Source organism: Pan paniscus, chromosome 6 (assembly GCF_029289425.2).
Source record: "Pan paniscus chromosome 6, NHGRI_mPanPan1-v2.0_pri, whole genome shotgun sequence".
Classification (NCBI taxonomy): Eukaryota; Metazoa; Chordata; class Mammalia; order Primates; family Hominidae; genus Pan; species Pan paniscus.
In genome coordinates, this window is record NC_073255.2 from 165297039 (window position 1) to 165316422 (window position 19384).

Here is a 19384-nt window from a genome sequence, read left to right on the forward strand (position 1 = left end):
ACTAAAAGCGGCCAGGCGTGGTGGCTCACGCCTGTAATCCCAGCACTTTAGGAGGCCGAGGCAGATGGATCACTTGAGGTCAGGAGTTCGAGACCAGCCTGGCATGGTGAAACCCCGTCTCTACTAAAAATACAAAAATTGGCTGGTGTCATGGCACCCACCTGCACTCCCAGTTCCTCAGGAGGCTGAGGCAGGAGAATTGCTTGAACCCAGGAGGCAGAGGTTGCAGTGAGCTGAGATCATGCCACTGCACTCCAGCCTGGGTGACAGAGTGAGACTCTGTCTCAAAGAAAAATAAAACAAAACAAAAAAGCTTAAAGCAAATAGGCAGGGAAATATTTTCATAAGTACAATAACAAGGTCTCAATTTCTTAATATATCAGGAACTTGGGAAATTGATAAGAAAAGCATGAAATCTTCAATAGAAAAATGATAATGCTAAATAAATGCAGAATGAATAAATGAAAGAATAAGTGGGGGCTAATAGAGAGATACCTTTCCTGAAATTTAACATGTTAATTTTTTTTAGGAGTTTTCCAGTAAAGACCCAAAGGCCTGCTAGACAAATTCTCAAAGCACTGTAACACTAACACATTAATTTTGCAAGACTACATCGGGGATCATATGAAGACAAGGGGACCTCAGGTATGTGAAGGGGGACTTAGAAAATGCAAAGAGCTCAGCTGCAGAGCTGGCTTAAGCCTTTTTCGGATGAACAGGAGGACAGGAAAGGAATTGCTGCATGGCCTGGTAGAACGATCAGATGTCCCAAGTTAGGGAAAGTAGACAGAAAAATCAGGAAGTATACACTGGTGAGCTCCCTGCTTTGGAAGCAGTAATGTGGCTTTGCTGGGAAGCTACCCTTTGAGGAGGAAATCCAACTCTACAGGTAGACAGCAGTCTCCCAACAGCAGAGCTGGGGAGATAGCTGGAGGAGGAGGAGAAGGGAAAGGGCCTACCCGGAGTAAGGCCAGCTCTGTTCCTCCCTGATGGGTGGGTCACAGTGGCCCAGCCTCCGGGACAGGGTTAGGGGAAACCTGGGCTCTGATGACAGCGGCAACTTCTCAGTCCTGTCTGGCACATAAAAATAGCTTTTCCAGGTGATGTGACTCTGGGGCTTAGCCAACCGCAGGCCTGGTTACTGTGCTTGGTTACCGGCCTTTGCCCTGTCTCCAGATCTTGGAATGACTTTGGCTTTACACACTTCCCCCTAGGGGCCTCATAAGTGAAGCCTCATCCTCAGGAGACAAGGGTGACTTTTCACAGTGTGCCCCCTTTGTGGGAAGGGTATGCTGACCTTTAGGAGTGCAGGAAGGGCACTTCCCTCCTTTCTTGGCTTGGGAAGCGTAGGGGAGCTCAGCCAGCCTATATCTACTGTTTCCTGGGTAATTCACTAAGCCAACCAAAGAACCTGAACTTCCTGCAGTAATGAGGCCAACACACAGTCTCAGGTACACAAAACCACCAAGAGTCACATGCCTCTTGACTCAGAGACCTACCCCAGGAGTCTGTGAAAGCGGAACAACCAGGCCCAGGCCCTTGGGGTACCAGGAGTCACATGAACAATGAGAACATCAACAGGCCTGAGGCCACCGACAGGTGCAAAGTTTCCTAGGGTACACACATTTGCCCTAATATACACACACCTGTCCTGATTTACATACTCAGAGCCCCGTGGGCAGTACACATCCCATGATGCACTGAGCTCCTTATTTTGGGTAGAACCCCCTTTTAGAGCTAGTACCCAGGCTGTTCATTTTCCTTGCTATCAAAGGAGATTCTCCACATCCCTCTATTCCTCCTTCTCCCTGATTTCTCCCTGTTGTGCAGATAGAGAAGTGGCAAGGGACAATGGTGATTTTATTCCAGAAGGCTGAGGAACCAAGGCTGCAAAAGACTCTATAAAAGCACTTAGTTATAGAATCTAATCGGCTAGAAGGAATGCTTAGAGCCATTATCGAGCTCAGTCAGTTTGTTTTCACGACAAGGAGCCTGAGGCTACAGAAGCAAAGAAGTTTACCCAGTGCCCCAGGCTGGGCAGTGGCTGAGGCTGAATTTGATGATACAGGTGGGATGGGCAGGTTCAGTCTAGCTAGAGAATTTAGTTAGCTCAGGGGTGGGGTTGGCTTACTGATTTTTTTTTTTTTTTTTTGAGACAGAGTCTCGCTCTGTCACCCAGGCTAGAGTGCAGTGGCGCGACCTCGGCTCACTGCAACCTCTGCCTCCCAGGTTCACACCATTCTCCTGCCTCAGCCTCCTAAGTAGTTGGGACTACAGGCGTGTGCCACCACACCCAGCTAATTTTTGTATTTTTAGTAGAGACAGGGTTTCACTATGTTGGCCAGGCTGGTCTCAAGCTCCTGACCTCAGGTAATCCACCTGCCTTGGCCTCCCAAAGTGCTGAGATTACAGGCGTGAGCCACCGCAACCAGCCTGGTTTACTGATCTTTAGTGCATGTGAGTGATAAAGATTGGTCCACTGATAACAACTGAGCATCTGGTTTGCACAAGGCACAGACTGAGAAGCAAATATATTTTTAAATCTTAACCCTCTCAAAGTTACAGGAGATAACTAATTAACAGAGCGATGAATAAGGATGATGCTTACAATACATTTTTAAAATTTTATTCTGGCCGGGCACAGTGGCTCACACCTGTAATCCCAACACTTTGGGAGGCCAAGGTGGGTGGATCACTTGAGGTCAGGAGTTTGAGATCAGCCTGGCCAACATGGCGAAACCCTGTCTCTACTAAAAATATAAAAATCAGCCAGGCATGGTGGCAGGTGCCTGTAATCCCAGCTACTCAGTAGGCTGAGGCAGGAGAATCACTAGAACCCAGGAGGCAGAGGTTGCAGTGAGCCAAGATCACACCACTGCACTCCAGCCTGGGTGACAGAGCAAAACTCTGTCTCAAAAAAAAAAAATTATTTTGGATTCAGTGGGTACATGTGCAAATTTGTTACATGAGTATATTGCATAATGGGCTTCCAGTGAACCCATCACCTGAACAGTGAACACTGCACTCAGTGAGTAGTTTTTCAAAAGGGACCCTCTTTGGAGTCCCTGGTAAGAACTTTTAAGAATAATATACAAGACGTTCTCTAGACGGAACATGCTTATCAACTGAGAGGTATAAACATCGAACGCCGTATCAGCAAGCGATACTCCAACATGCAAAAGAACCCAGGATGGGGGACTGGGGAGGTTTCCAGGGTCAAATGGGAGAGCTGGGAGCCTGAGACACCAATAGTTTTAGCTGACTTTGAGTATTTGTCAGGCGAGGGGCTGAGGGGTTCGGTGTGGGTAGGGCTTTGGGCCTTCATCGTTGACAGGAGGGATTCTGACTGGACAGCTTTTTCTCCAGTCCTTTAGCCAAAGGAGGAAGGATCACTGGGAGAAGGAAAAAACGGTGGGAGTCTCCTCAAAGACCAGTTGTCCTCTACCCCTCATTACCCCCTCTCCTGACAGCAGCCACTGTCCTTCTTGGCTAAGATAAGAGACAGCAGGAACAGCCCCCTGCCCTGCTCTAGCCGAGTTGGAACAGAGCCACGGAGTGAGTTGGCTGGCAGCAGAAATGTCTGGGCATCTGTGTCTGGGGGAGAGGTGCCAGCTGTCTAGGCAGAGAGAAAATGTGCCCATGTGCACACACACGTGTGTAAAGGTAGGGCATGTGTGTGAACACATGCAGCAGAGGGAAGAGCAGCTGTTGTCATTGTGAATGACAACAGCACAGACACCAGGAGAACCCCGTTGTCTCCCAACCCATAGACTCAGACTCTGCCTCCCTGCCTGGAGTAAGACACCCATCTCCTCTGGTAGCACCTCGACCATCTACCAGGCAGCAATGGAGCTCATTTGAGGCCTGGCCCTTTTGCAGCTAACCTGGGCTCTCCCATGCTCATAGAGCCCACTGTGACCACCAAGAGAAGGTGACAGCAAGGAGGAAGGCTCCCGCTATGTTCTAACATTCAATGATTTTATGGTTCCATGAAGGAAAGAGAGAGCAACATGTCAACACAGATTTATCCTAAACTGCTGGATGGAAATAACTTGGAAAACAGCATAGAATGAGTAAACTCTTAAATACATGTTTCCAGTGAGTTTCCTTTTTGATTCTAATTACCTCCATAAGACAGAGGACTGTCCCCAAGCCTTTACTGAGATGAGAAAGTAGGGACTTCTTCACCCCAAATCTTTCCTAAGGTTTTATTTACAGACTTTTTCAAAACATTCACTGAATACTTTTTCTTCTTCTTATAATACATGCTCATAGTAGAAAAATTGAAACTCAAGAAACTATAAAACCTCCATAATCCACCCCATCCTCACTTTACTTCCACAGGCCTCAGATATGCCTGCTATGGGATGCCCCATCATGTTAAAATGCACCCACATCTCACATCTGAAGTTACTGTGCTGAGTTGAAACTGTCTAGTTGGCCAGGCACAGTGGCTCATGCCTGTAATCCTTGCACTTTGGGAGGCTGAGGTGGGTGGATCACTTGAGGCCAGGAGTTCAAAACCAGCCTGGCCAACATGGAGAAACCCCATCTCTACTAAAAATACAAAAAAATTAGCCAGACGTGGTGACAGGCAGCTGTAATCCCAGCTACTCAAGAGGCTGAGGCAGGAGAATTGCTTAAACCTGGGAGGCAGAGGTTGCAGTGAGCCGAGATCATGCCACTGCCCTCCAGCCTGGGTGACAGAGCGAAACTCCATCTCAAAAAAAAAAAAAAAAAAGAAAAGAAAAGAAAGAAACTGTCTAGTTAACATATATTTTGCAGACCTTTGATTAAATGTTTATGAATTTTAGTTCTGTCATTTAAAATTTTTTGAAGCCAATATATTTTGTTTTCTATATCTCAAATATGTTTGAGAGTCTCTGAAAAGTCTACAGGCCCCAGGAACTGTGCTTATTGTGACTAATGAATAAGAGGACCCTGCCCAGTGAAAAATGTTACTATTTAAGAGTAGATACACTGTCAGTCTCTCTCTCTCTCTCTCTCTCTATGCATTTATCATGGATAACTTAGAGAGCCCATATAGTTTTGAATACTGTTTTTCTCCTATTCTACACTGTTCATCCAGTATTTCGCAGACAGAGCTTGAGAGCGGAGGCCTGCTGTGTCAGTGGGAGTCCCCCACCCACACCACAGCTTCTCAGTGCAGGTTCTAGGACCACACACCTCTTAGGTAGAAAGGCTCTGAGAGAGACAGCTTGTCTCCCTCAGACCTGAGCTTCACAGATGAGGAAACTGAGGCCTGAAGAAGTGACTGGCCCCAGGTGAGTGGTTAGTTAGTACCACAACCAGACTCAGAATTTAGGTTGCTGGCTCAGGTGGGAGGTGAAGAAGCCACTGCTTGCCTTGGGTGCCCTCTGCCCAACTTCCAGGGCCAACTCTCTGTGGGCACCTTCCTCTGGTGCCATACTGCCAGACCCTCCCACTCCACTCCCGCCTCCCACTAGCTGCTCCAAGCTTTTGACCCAATTTTCCCCATCCAAACTCCTGTGTTTGTTTTCCCTTCATTGTCACAATGTTGCTCAAGCTGTAAATTTACAAAATGTTAGTAAATTTTAATTTTTTTCTCTGATCGTAAAAGTAACAGATGCACATGGGAGAAAATAGGAGGAAAAAAGGAGTTCATTATATCACCCAGAGATGATCACTGTAAAAATGCTGTGCAACAAACATCAATAAATGGAATTAGAAATTGATCAGCTGCTCTGTCATTATTATTATTAATTTTTTTAGAGACGGGGTCTTGTCATATTGCCTAGGCTGGTCTTGAACTCTTGGGCTCAAGCAATGCTCCCACATCAGCTTCCCAAAGTGCTGATATTACAGGCGTCAGCCACCATGCTTGGTGTGTTTCCTTTCAGTTATAAAATATCTCAGATACATAAACATGATTCGTTCATTCGACAAATATTTGTTGAGCATGTACCACATGGAAGGCACTGTTCTGGGTTTAGGAACATAATAATTGACACAATAGTCCAAGTCCTTGTTCTCAAGGAGCTACATTCTAGCGGAGGAAGATAGATAATCAACAAATAAATATAAAACAGGTTTGTTGGTGTTGAGTACTATGAAGAAAAAATAAAACAGGGTAAAGGAGAAGAGTAGCTGGTGAGTGTTACTGTACATGAAATGATTGGGAAAGCCTCCCTGAGAAATGACATTTGATCAGGGTCCAGAAGGAAGTGACACAGTGAGCCAAATATTGAGTGAACATGTTTCAGACACTGAGGACATAATAGTGAATAAAAGTGACATTCCACTCTGGGCCACCGGCCCTCCTCTTCATTGTAGACACCTTGTACTATTTTACCTAATGGCCTGAAGACTGAATTGTACAGGAAGAGAAGGAAGAGGAAGAGCTACCCTTAACATTTTAATTTTTTTTGGCGGGTGCGGTGGCTCATGCCTGTAATCCCAGCACTTTGGGAGGCTGAGGCAGGTGGATCACCTGAGGTCAGGAGTTCGAGACCAGCCTGGCCAACATGGTGAAACCCCATCTTTACTAAAAAAAAGTACAAAAATTAGCTGGGTGTGGTGGCTGGCACCTGTAGTTCAGCTACTTGGGAGGCTGAGGCAGGAGAATCGCTTGAACCCGGGAGGTGGAGGTTGCAATGAGCTGAGATCGCACCACTGCACTCCAGCCTGGGTGACAGAGTGAGACTGTCTCAAAAAGATAAAAATACATAATAAATATAAATATATTTATTTATTTAATAAGGTTGGTCTTGAATTCCTGACCTCAACTGATCCACCTGCCTTGGCCTACCAAAGTTCCGGGATTATAGGCATGAGCCACCATGCCCAACCAACTCTTAACATTTTAATATACAGACTTAAAAAGTCTAAAATTGGCTGGGCGTGGTGGCTTACACCTGTAATCCCAGCACTTTGTGAGGCTGAGGCAGGTGGATCACTTGAGGTCAGGAGTTTGAGACCAGCCTGGCCAACATAGTGAAATGTCTCTACTAAGAATACAAAAATTAGCTGGGCATGGTGGTGGGCGCCTGTAATCCCAGCTACTCGGGAGGCTGAGGCAGGAGAATCACTTGAACCTGGGAGGCGAAGGTTGCAGTGAACCGAGATTGCACCATTGCACTCCAGCCTGGGTGACAAGACCAAGACTCTGTCTCAAAAAAAAAAAAAGTCTAACATTAATCAATATTTACTTTCCTCCCAAATAAAAACATATTAAACTTTATCTTTGCTCACTGTTCCCATCTGAAATGTTTACCAATTTTTCAGTTTATCTTGTTATTTTTACTTTTCCAAATCAACCATTATTACTAAAAATAGTTTTGAGTAGTCATAATTTGTTTAGATACATCCATATGTTTTGTAAATATTTCCTTACCATTTTTTCTTGCATTTCCCTATTTCCTTTTGGGTTCAGTTTTCTTGTGTCTTAGGTTCATTCTTCAGTAGTTTCCACGGTAAGGGCCTATGGCAGCTAACTCTGTTTTTGTTTGTCATCTGACGATGTCTTCAACTTGCCCTCCTTTAAAGAAAATAATGACTTTATTCAGATATAGTTCACATATAAAAATCCACCGTTTTAAAGGATACAATTCAATGGTTAAGTATATTCATAGACTTGTATAACTGTCAGCACTAATTTTAGAACATTTCATCACCAGCCCACACACCAAAAAAAAAACCACCCTGTACCCACTAGCAGTCATTCCCCAGTCCCCTCTCCTCCAGCCCTTGGCAACCACTTACCTACTTTCTGTCTCTGTGGATTTTCCTTTTTTTTTTTTTGAGACAGTCTTGCTCTGTTGCCCAGGCTGGAGTGCAGTGGTGTGATCTCGGCTCACTGCAACCTCTGCCTCCTGGGTTCAAGCGATTTTCCTGTCTCAGCCTCCCAAGTAGGTGGGACTACAGGTCAGCACCACCATGCCTGGCTAATTTTTGTCTTTTTGGTAGAGACAGGGTTTCACCATGTTGGCCAGGCTGGTCTCAAACTCCTGACCTCCAGTGATCTGCCCACCTTGGTCTCTGTGCTGGGATCCTCAAAGTGCTGGGCTTACAGGTGGGAGCCACTACGCCCAGCCCTGGATTTGCCTATTCTGACATTTCATATAAATGGAATCATACGATATGTGCCCTTTTGTTTCTGGTTTCTTTCACTTAGCATAATGTGTTCAAGGTGCATCCATATTGTAGCATGTGTCAATACTTCATTTTTTATGGCTGAATAATATTCCATTGTATCACATTTTGTTTATCCTTTAGCCAGTTGACGGACATTTGTGTTGTTTCTACTTTTTTGGCTATTATGAATAATGCTGCTATGAACATTTGTGTATAAGCGTTTGTGTGTGAACATACATCTTCGGTTCACTTGGGTATATATTTAGGAGCTAAATTGCTGGATCATACAGTAACTCTATGTTTAACTTTTTGAGGAACTATTCTAAAGCAGCTGCACTATTTTACATTCTAACAGCAATGTATGAGGGTTCTGTTTTCTCTACATTTTCATCAACATTTGTTCTTTTCTGGGTTTTTTTGCTTGTTTGTGTTATAGCCATCCTAGTGAGTGTGAGGTGGTGTCTCATTGTATTCTATTTTTTATGTTCATTTTAACATAAATGTAGCATACTGCTCACATACTATATACCCTTTTCATTTAACAATATATTGTGGAGATCTTGTCGATATATACAGAACTTACTCTCTTTTTTCTGGCTTTACGGTAATTCAATGTCTGAATGCACCATCTTTTATTTAACCAGTTCTCTACTGATGGGCTGTTTTTTCCAGTCTTTCATTATCACAAACAGTGCTGCAACAGTGCTACCTTTAAACACTCCATTCTCTACATGTGGAAGGATAAATCCTAAAAGTGGAATTCTGGGCTAAAGGGCATGTGTATGCTTTTATTTTTATAGACATTGCCAAATGGTAGTCAGTGGTCTTTTTTAACACCTCAATGGTCTTGAGGTGTTTAAAAAACAAGTGGGGGTCAGGGTAACAATTACTGACAAATTGATTTCCATACTGAATGTACCAGTTTATACTTACCAGAAATGTAAGTACATGTTATTTAAATGAACACTGGATGATAAGATCAAATTTGTGAAAATACTTGTGTTCTTAGTATGGTACTCTTGTGTGGGTTGACTTCAGAATCACTTCTTTTTAGGGGCTTTGGGGGAAGGGCAGCTTATAAAAAGCTTTCCTTGGTTGCAGCTCCAAGGAGGAGGTAGCACCTGAAAACGGCTTCTCTTGGCGCCCTTATCTACATTTCCTTGATGAAACAATGGGTACTCACTGAAGATGCTGGGTAAAATATTCATTCATTTATTCCTTCAGTCAACAAATATTTATCAAAAGCTTACTATTTGGTGCTAGCTGCTGGAGATGGAATGGAAACAAAATCAGACCAAACACTCCTTTCACTGACATTTTCAGGCTTTTGAAAGGACACAGACATTAATACAACTAAGGGTAAAGTAACACACTGGGAAAGAAATGCCTATCATGCCACTGGAGCCTGGAACAGGGTCCGAGGGTCAGCAAGGGTGACCAGAGGAAATATGTTTGAATTGAGATATGAAAGATGAGTAAAAGACTAGGTGAAGAAAGTCTCTTCTTCCTCTGGAAGAAAAAGCATAGTTAACAAATAAAGAAGACTGGGTATGGTGGCTCACACCTGTAATCCCAGCACTTTGTGAGGCTGAGGCAGGTGGATCACTTGAGGTCAGGAGTTTGAGACCAGTCAGGGCAGCATAGAGAGACCCCATCTCTACAAAAAAAAAAAAAAAAGAGAGAGAAAGAAAAGCAAGAAAAGAAAGGGAAGAAAGGGAGAAAGAAAGAAAGAAAAAGAAAGAAAGAAAGAAAAAGAAAGAAAGAAAAGAAAAGAAAAAAGAAAAGAAAAGAAAAGAATTAGCTGGGTGTGGTGGTGGCAAAGAAAGAAAAAAGAAAGAATTAGCTGGGTGTGGTGGTGTGTACCTGTAGTCCCAGCTACTTAGGAGGCTGAGGTGGTAGGATAGCTTGAGCTCAGAAAGTCAAGGCTGCAGTGAGCAGTGATCGTGCCACTGTACTCCAGCCTGGAAAACAAAGTGAGACCCTTTCTCAACAACAACAACAAATAAAGAAGAGAGGCAATAATACCTACCTCATAGCATCGTTAGAAAAATTAAATAATACATGTAATGCATTTAGCAAAATGTTCAGCACGTATCAGTTACTTGAAGAATGCTTATTTTGTTTCCACTCTTTCTTTCTTCTTCTTTTTTTTTTTTGAGATGGAGTTTCCCTCTTGTTGCCCAGGCTGGAGTGCAATGGTCTGATCGCAGCTCAGTGCAACCTCTGCCTGCCAGGTTCAGGTGATTCTCCTGCCTCGGCCTCCCAAGTAGTTGGGATTAAAGGCATGCGCCACCATGCCTGGCTAATTTTGTATTTTTAGTAGAGAATGTTGGTCCATGTTGGTCAGGCTGGTCTCGAACTCCTGACCTCAGGTGATCTGCCCGCCTCAGCCTCTCAAAGTGCTGGGATTACAGGCGTGAGCCACCATGCCCGGCTCTTTTTTTTTTTTTTTTTTTTAAATAACCATAGTGAATGTTAAAATCCCAGTTCCCCAAGCAAAACATTACCACCCTAGTTATGTACTTACTTCTAAACTCTACCCCACACTGCCTTGGGTTGTTAGTTATCTTATCTTATTCAGGTCTTGTTTACTCAACCAGGTGACAAGCTTATTTAGAACAAGAATCTGGCTTTATACTTTTTAGCAAAATAATAGCTACTATTTGTTGAGCATATATGACATACTCTTTATGGGCATTATTTCCAACCCTCACAACAACCCTGTTTTACAGATTATTTTCCTCATTTTACAGATAAGGAAACTAAAGTTCAAAGAGGTCAGTTAGCCTGGCCAAGGTGTTGAAGGCAGGACTAAATCCTGATGCAGGTAGCTACATTTGTAGCTGACAGATGGTAAAGCATAGAGCTGCCCTCACCCAAACCCTTCTTATTTCCAACTGGCATGACCTTTAGACAGTGGCAGGGAATATGGGGAGAAAGAATTGTTGGAGAGGTGCCCATCCCTTCTTCCAGCTGTGTGAAGTATAAATTTAGAACTCAAACTAAGTAGAACTCAAATGGTCATTGTAGAATTCCTGCATTCATTCAGCAAGCCTAGGCTGCTAATGAGCAAAACCCCTCACTGGGAGTTTTGTAGTTGATGATACAGATAATGTTAAGATTCATGGAATGTTTTTTATGTGCCAGGCATTGTTCTAAGCGCTTTATATGGATTAATTCATTTAATATCAGGTTAAGACTGTTATGATCTCACAGAACAGCTGAGGAAACAGAACTACAAGAAGGTTAAAGGGTTCGCCCAAGGCCTTCACCTGGCAAAGTAGTGGCGTTTGGATCTGGCAGTGATTTCGCAGCTTGAGACCTATTTAATAACAGTGTGAGAGAAGGGTCACACAGTCAATCAAAAAAACAGACGAAACTCTGGTATAGCGAAGGACCAAAAGTTCTGCGGGCTGAGCAGGAAAGTTGGCTCCAAATGTCTGCCTGCCTGCCAGCAGACCTCCAGCCCCAACCTTCTGCTTTCCCGGCTTCCCCACCCCCTCATTCCCGACAGACCACAGCCAGCCAGCCAGGAAAGGAGGGGAAAGGTCGCAGTGGGGATGGCTCCTCCCTTCCCGTCTTACAGCCCTTCTTCAGCAGAGCCCGCCGAGCTCGCTGAGATGTGGAAAGTCACAGGGTTCTTTCCCATCCGGCACGGGCACTTGACCCGGGTACACGGAACCGCCAGTTCTAAAGCCACCAGCGGCCTTCCCTTCCACGGCGTGTACACCCCTTACCGGGGGTCCTCCCCATTCCCAGTGTCTCTCCGGGACTCTACTTTCTGAGATCCCCCGTTGCGTGCTCTCAAGACAGACCGCACAGTCTTGGCTGGGTGGGTGGGGGGTGATTAGTAAGGCAGCCCAGCCCCCAAATCTGGACATAAGGCTGGTCTGTGACCTCCTGGCTCTTTAGTTCAAGCCGAAAGCACCCTTAAAAATCATCTAGCGGCCGGGCGCCGTGGCTCACGCCTGTAGCCCCAGCACTTTGGGAGGCAGAGGTGGGAGGATGGCTTGAGATCAGGAGTTCGAGACCAGCCTGGGCAACATAGCGAGACTGTCTCTATTTAAAAAAAAAAAAAAGAAGAAGAAGAAGAAGAAAGAAATCATCTAGTGGCCAATGTCTTCATTACAGATGAGAAAACCGAGGCCCATTTAAATACCAAGTGACTTGCCCATATGCAGTTAGGATCCCACACCAGGGCCAGGAGTATTTCACGTTTTCTGAAGCGACACGACAAACTCTCATAGAAAGCAGAGCTTGCAGAGCTTAATATGTTGCACAAGGGCCTCACCCTTCCAGAGATACCGATGGCAACTGAAACTCGGAATTTGGAATCTTGGTACAGCTATGAAGTGAAACAAAACCAGCTCTTCAGTCCTTGAAATGAAGAAAATAACGAGTGGAGTAGGGGTCTGGTGCCCTCTGACAATTTAGTGCACCCGAAATCTCTGGGGAAGAACCCACCCTTCACGGCGGGGCTTCACGGACACGAAGGCCATCGGTGTTTTTCACCTACTGGGGAGAAGGGATATGTGCTCTCTGACTCCTTCAAATGTTTTCTACAGCAGAGATGGCAGTCGAGATTAATACACACGCCTCGTCTCACTCCAGAACACAATGATTCAAAACCGCACGACGTGTACTTTTGGAAACAGCTCCGCGGGAGAGCACCCGGGACAATCCCCAAACCCCGTTGCCCGCGGGGTGGGGCCGCGGACGTGCGCCACGTCGTGTGCGTCCCGGGCGTGCGTGCGGCCTCCAGTACGCGTGCGCGTGGCCTCCTGGGGCGTGCTCGCGGCTATAAGGGGCGGAGGCTGGGTGGCGTTGCTCCGCGCTCTGCGGCTGACGGCGCTTTTGTCTCCGGTGAGTTTTGTGGCGGGAAGCTTCTGCGCTGGTGCTTAGTAACCGACTTTCCTCCGGACTCCCGCACGACCTGCTCCTACAGCCGGCGATCCACTCCCGGCTGTTCCCCCGGAGGTGAGCGGCCCTGTGGGCTTCCCCGGCTCCCCACCCCCATCGCCAGAGTGCTCGCCGCGCTAGCAGCCTCGCGTTCCAGGGCTGGGGGTGCGCCGCCGGGATCCTCTCTTCTCGCCCACGCCCCATCTGGGGTCCCCATTCAGCCGTCAGCCCTGTTTTGTCCTAAGGTGGTCCTAACTAGGATCCACGTGGCCCATCCCACGCCCACAGGTGCTGAGTTAGGCATCCCTGCCATGCCCTCCCAAAGCACCTTCACGATCTCCTTGCTGTCCCAACACTTAGCGTGTTGCGTGTTAACTACCCTTTGTCTATAAGGTTTGCAATGTGGCCCTAGTATCTTCCAGGGTACCTAACACATTGCAGATATTCATGGTATGTTTGTTAAATAAATGAACTTGATAGATTTGACCCTCATAGAGTTATTTGGACTTGCAAAAAGTTTGTAGTTAACTCCAATCTGTGATGTGGGAGAGACTTCTAGGCAGGTTGCTTTCTCCAGGGCATGTTCTTATATTTCCCATGACCCACCACCCCCCTGCAAAAGGACTGGGCCTATTTCAGGAAGGTGACTGATGGCCTGCACTGTAGCACAGGGGTTGTGCATTGTGCCTTGCAGGAACAAAATTTTCAATGAAGTAAATGTTTGTTTGTTTGTTTTTGAGACGGAGTTTTGCTTTTGTTGCCGAGGCTGGAGTGCAATGGCGCGATCTTGGCTCACTGCAACCTCTGCCTCCCGGGTTCAAGCAATTCTGCCTCAGCCTCCCGAGTAGCTGGGATTACAGGCATGTGCCACTATGCCCGGCTAATTTTTGTATTTGTAGTAGAGACAGGGTTTCACCATGTTGGTCAGGCTGGTCTCGAATTCCTGACCTCAGGTGATCCACCCACCTCGGCCTCCCAGAGCGCTGGGATTACAGGTAAAGTTTTAAGAAGTGTTCTTGAATTAGTCCAAGAAGCAACACTGGCTCCGCAGCCATGAAGTTTGCAATGTAAAATATTCTTGGAGAGTTGCTGTGCAACTCCCTGGTCCCTGTGTCCCTCACTGGCTAAGCCTCTCCTTCAGCCCTGTGAGAGGACAGAAGAGTCAGGGCTGGATGCATGCATATCCCCAAAAGGCTATAGATTCATCCTTTCTCTTTTTCCTCAGGGTCCAGAGGCCTTTCAGAAGGAGAAGGCAGCTCTGTTTCTCTGCAGAGGAGTAGGGTCCTTTCAGCCATGAAGCATGTGTTGAACCTCTACCTGTTAGGTGTGGTACTGACCCTACTCTCCATCTTCGTTAGAGTGATGGAGTCCCTAGAGGGCTTACTAGAGAGCCCATCGCCTGGGACCTCCTGGACCACCAGAAGCCAACTAGCCAACACAGAGCCCACCAAGGGCCTTCCGGACCATCCATCCAGAAGCATGTGATAAGACCTCCTTCCGTACTGGCCATATTTTGGAACACTGACCTACACATGTCCAGATGGGAGTCCCATTCCTAGCAGACAAGCTGAGCACCGTTGTAACCAGAGAACTATTACTAGGCCTTGAAGAACCTGTCTAACTGGATGCTCATTGCCTGGGCAAGGCCTGTTTAGGCCGGTCGCGGTGGCTCACGCCTGTAATCCTAGCACTTTGGGAGGCTGAGGTGGGTGGATCACCTGAGGTCAGGAGTTCGAGACCAGCCTCGCCAACATGGCGAAACCCCATCTCTACTAAAAATACAAAAGTTAGCTGGGTGTGGTGGCAGAGGCCTGTAATCCCAGCTCCTTGGGAGGCTGAGGCAGGAGAATTGCTTGAACTCGGGGACGGAGGTTGCAGTGAGCCAAGATCGCACTGCTGTACCCAGCCTGGGCCACAGAGCAAGACTCCATCTCAAAAAAAAAAGAAAAGAAAAAGCCTGTTTAATGCACAGGTGTGAGTGGATTGCTTATGGTTATGAGATAGGTTGATCTCGCCCTTACCCCGGGGTCTGGTGTATGCTGTGCTTTCCTCAGCAGTATGGCTCTGACATCTCTTAGATGTCCCAACTTCAGCTGTTGGGAGATGGTGATATTTTCAACCCTACTTCCTAAACATCTGTCTGGGGTTCCTTTAGTCTTGAATGTCTTATGCTCAATTATTTGGTGTTGAGCCTGTCTTCCACAAGAGCTCCTCCATGTTTGGATAGCAGTTGAAGAGGTGTGTGGGTGGGCTGTTGGGAGTGAGGATGGAGTGTTCAGTGCCCATTTCTCATTTTACATTTTAAAGTTGTTCCTCCAACATAGTGTGTATTGGTCTGAAGAGGGTGGTGGGATGCCAAAGCCTGCTCAAGTTATGGACATTGTGGCCACCATGTGGCTTAAATGATTTTTTCTAACTAATAAAGTGAAATATATGTTTCTACTGTGTGTCATGTTGACTTCTGCTCTTGAAATTCGTGGTAGGGAGGGTCTTAATTTCTAGACCTGAGGTTTAATTTTAACATCTCAATACTTTGGAGCAGGAAAGTGCTTAAATCACTTTGTTTAAAACATAGTAGACTTCTGAATTTGGGGGCAGAGGCAGTTGGGTCTGCCATGTATCAACCAGTTATGTGAGCCTAGGCCACGATTATTGCAGGCCTGTCATGACTAGATCTGTAAAGAAGAAGAAAAATGATCACCACTTCCAGCCCCTCTCCTTGAGTCTCTGGGGCAAAGAGGACTATCAGTCCAGGAGGCTGTGGGCTTTTTCTTTTGTACTCTTCAGCATGTTTTACTTACCCACCAAAAAGGCTGCTTAATTCAGATTGTTCTCAAAGTCAGTTGGTAAAGTGTCCACACCACACAGATGATTATATCTGCTCTCCCAGATCTAAGCAACTTGGCCTTTACTCAAAAGTTGGAGGGTTTTTTTTCTTGTATCCATCACTCTTGTACTTCCTGTCCCACGTACAGTTGTATTCACTCCTTTGCCCTTCAGAATATATTTATTTACACTCCCATCTGGGCATGTGCATCATTTTATTAACTTGACTGACTTTTGCTAAAGTGCAACAATGAAGTACAGTGTCTTCTGTTAAGCCAGTTTTGCTTCCTGAGTGTTCTTAAAATGTCACTACCCTAGAAGCCTGTGGGTTAAGCATCACTTTCATTTATTGCACAGTGGTTGTCACTAGTGTTATTTATCAAGTATTTCCAGTTTCCCACCTTTCGGGTACATGGTAAATTGGTCCCCTTGTGGCTGGCAGGGTTTATATGACTGTTACTTTGTTAGCATAGTACTACTCTCAAAAGTCTATTTGGCTTTTTCTCTGGTTTCAGTTTCATGTGCCAGTAGTTACCCTCTTCTAGTCATATTTCTTATATTTGATATATTTTCTCATTCTCATGCTTCTAATTTGGGGTATTTTTGAACCTTCAATTGAAGAGCCTGCACCTTAAGTCTCTCCTCCAAGTGGCTTAGTTTAATTGAAGTGATCTGTGTGCCACCACCCCCTTGTGGTTGGATGGAGCCATGTCATTAGTTCTGGCCAATGAGCTGTGAGTGGTAGTGGCTTGCGTTAATTCTACGTGAGAGCATTTCAGTGCTGGAGAAACCTGCGAGGCCCTCTTTTTCCCTCTGTGCAGTGACAAGCAGTGCTTCCTATGGAACTGTTCATTAGTGTAGGTCCTGGAATGAGGATGCATGGCGCAGGGCCCTTAATCTGTCCAATCTGACTGTGATGTGGGAGAGACTTCTAGACATGTTGCTTTCTCTAAGGTATGTTCTTATATTTCCCATTACCCCCCACCCCCTGCAAAAGGACTGGGCCTGTTTTGGGAAGGTGACTGATACCCGCACTGTAGCACAGGAATTGTGCTACTGATATCTGGGGGTTTTGTTAACTGAAGTGTAACTTAGCTTATCCTGATTGGTACATTGTGTACAGCACCTATTGGATGCCAGGCATCAGCTAATACCTCATCGCTACCTGCCTCAAATGTACACAAGGTATTGGGAGGAAGGCATGTGAACAAATAATGTGTCATGGTTTTGTGATAGAAATACGTATACAGGATAGTGGGTATATAAAGTTATTTGTAGGCAGGAGAGGGGTGTTCAGGAAAAGCTTCTTAGAGGATCTCAATTTTTTAAAAATGCGTAGGTTGTAGGCTGCTGGCCAACTTAGGAAAAGGTGTCTCAGCGGAGGGAACAACGGGAGCAAAGGCATGGAGATGAGCCTATGCACAGCTCATTTAGAAAAACTGCAAGTTCAGGCCAGGTGCAGTGCCTCACGCCTGTAATCCCAGCACTTTGGGAGGCCGACGCGGGTGGATCACCTGAGGTCAGGAGTTTGTGACCAGCCTGGCCAACATGGGGAAACTCCATCTCTATTAAAAATACAAAAAATAGCTGGGCGTGGTGGCAGGTGCCTGTAATACCAGCTATTCAGGAGTCTGAGGCAAGAGAATCACTTGAACCTGGGGGTCGGAGGTTGCAGTGAGCCAAGATGCGCCATTGCACTCCAGCCTGGGCAACAAAAGCGAAACTCCATCTCAAAAAAAAGAGAACTGCAAGTACAGGCCAGGCACAGTGGCTCGTACCTGTAACCCCAGCACTTTGGGAGGCTTAGGCAGGAGGATTGCTTGAGCCCAGGAGTTCAAGACCAGCCTGGGGAACAGAGCAAGACCCCGTCTTTATTTAAAAAAAAAATTATTAAAAAAATTTTTTTTTCCATTCAGGGTCTCATTTTGTTGCCCAGACTGGAGTGCAGTGGTGGCATTGTGGTTCACTGCAACCTCCACCTCCCGGGCTCAAGCAATTCTCCTGTCTCAGCCTCCCCAGTAACTGGGACTACAGGTGCACACCACCATGCCCAGCTAATTTTTGTATTTTTTGTAGAGATGGAGTTTTACCATGTTGCCCAGACTGTCCTCGAACCCCTTGGACTCAAGTGATCCACCCGTCTCAGGCTTCCAAAGTGCTGGGATTACAGGTGTGAGCCACCGCACCTGGCCCACTACTCCCCCAACATTTTTTTAAGCTTTAGCTGGGCATAGTGGCGCACACCTTTAGTCCTAGCTACCAAAGGGGCTGAAGTGGGAGGATCACTTGAGCCCAGGAGTTTGAGGCTGCAGTGAGCCATGATCATGCCACTGTGCTGCAGCCTGGGTGACAGAACTAGACCTTGTCTCCTAAAAAATTAAGGCTGGGCACAGTAGCTCACACCTGTAATCCCAGCACTTTGGGAGGCCAAGGCAGGTAGATCATTTGAGATCAGGAGTTCGAGACCAGTCTGACCAATATGGTGAAACCCTGTCTCTACTAAAAATACAAAAATTAGCTGGGCATGGTGGCAAGCATCTGTAGTCCCAGCTACTGGGGAGGCTGAGACAGGAAAATTGCTTGAACCTGGGAGGCAGAGGTTGCAGTGAGCCGAGATAGTGCCACTGCATTCCAGCCTGGGTGACAGAGTGAGACTCCATCTCAAAATAAATAAATAAAAATAAATAATTTTTCAAAGTGCAAGTACAAATTTTAAATCTTACTAGCTTGTGGCCTGAACTCTAGTGCCACCTAGTGGACCCTAAAGAAGGGAATATTTTATATACCGTATGCTGTGTAATGCTTTCTGAATTTGAATGACACTACCTCTGAAGCTTAAGATAACTATGAGAATATTAAGGGCTGGAAGATAAGATCTAGCCCAGCACTGTCCAATAAAAACATAATGCAAACTACATATATAATTTAAAATTTTCTAGTGTCCCATTAAGGAGTAAAAAGAAACTGAAGATATTTTTAACATATTTAACGCAATGTATTCAAGATATCATTCCAAAATATAACATAAAGTGTTATTAATGAGATATGTTAAATACTTTTTTTGTGATACTAAGTTTGTATACTGGTGGGCATTTTATACTTAAAATATGTCTCTACTTGGATTTGCCACATTTTCTTTAGTTTTTGTTGGTGGTGCTTTTTTTTTTTTTTTTTTTGAGAGTTTTGCTCTGTCGCCCATGCTGGAGTGCAGTGGCACAATCTCGGCTCACTGCAACCTCTGCCTCTGGGTTCAAGCAATTCTTGTGCATCAGCCTCCTGAGTAGCTGGGATTACAGGCACCCACCACCATGCTGGGCTAATTTTTTTTTTTTTTTTTTTTTTTTTTGGTAGAGATGGGGTTTCACCATGTTGGCCAGGCTGGTCTCAAACTCCTGACCTCCAGTGATCTGCCCACCTTGGTCTCTGTGCTGGGATCCTTTTCTGTTAACTTGCTTATAAAAATGTCACACTCTGTATTAAGACATAAGGAGTTAGAAAATCACTGTAAAAATAAAGTTGCTTGTTGTACAGGTACTAACAAGCA

At 45.6% G+C, this 19384-nt stretch overlaps 1 protein-coding gene and 1 non-coding gene across 3 annotated transcripts; one reads left to right on the forward strand and one right to left on the reverse strand.

The window, feature by feature from the left end:
* Positions 1-525: 525 nt before the first annotated feature.
* Positions 526-589, reverse strand: LOC112440565 (U7 small nuclear RNA). Its single transcript, XR_003028595.1, has one exon. It is a non-coding gene; the product is annotated as a U7 small nuclear RNA (small nuclear RNA).
* A 12258-nt stretch (positions 590-12847) lies between these two features.
* HILPDA (hypoxia inducible lipid droplet associated) lies at positions 12848-15456 on the forward strand. Of its 2 annotated transcripts, none has more exons than XM_003806040.5 (2): positions 12848-13092; positions 14240-15456. In XM_003806040.5, the coding sequence occupies exon 2, from the start codon at positions 14308-14310 to the stop codon at positions 14497-14499; it is 192 nt and encodes a 63-aa protein (XP_003806088.1). In that variant the 5' UTR covers positions 12848-13092; positions 14240-14307; the 3' UTR covers positions 14500-15456. The 2 variants fall into 2 exon arrangements, with proteins under 2 accessions (XP_003806088.1, XP_034820827.1); XM_034964936.2 differs by having other exon boundaries at positions 12871-12978.
* Positions 15457-19384: the final 3928 nt, after the last annotated feature.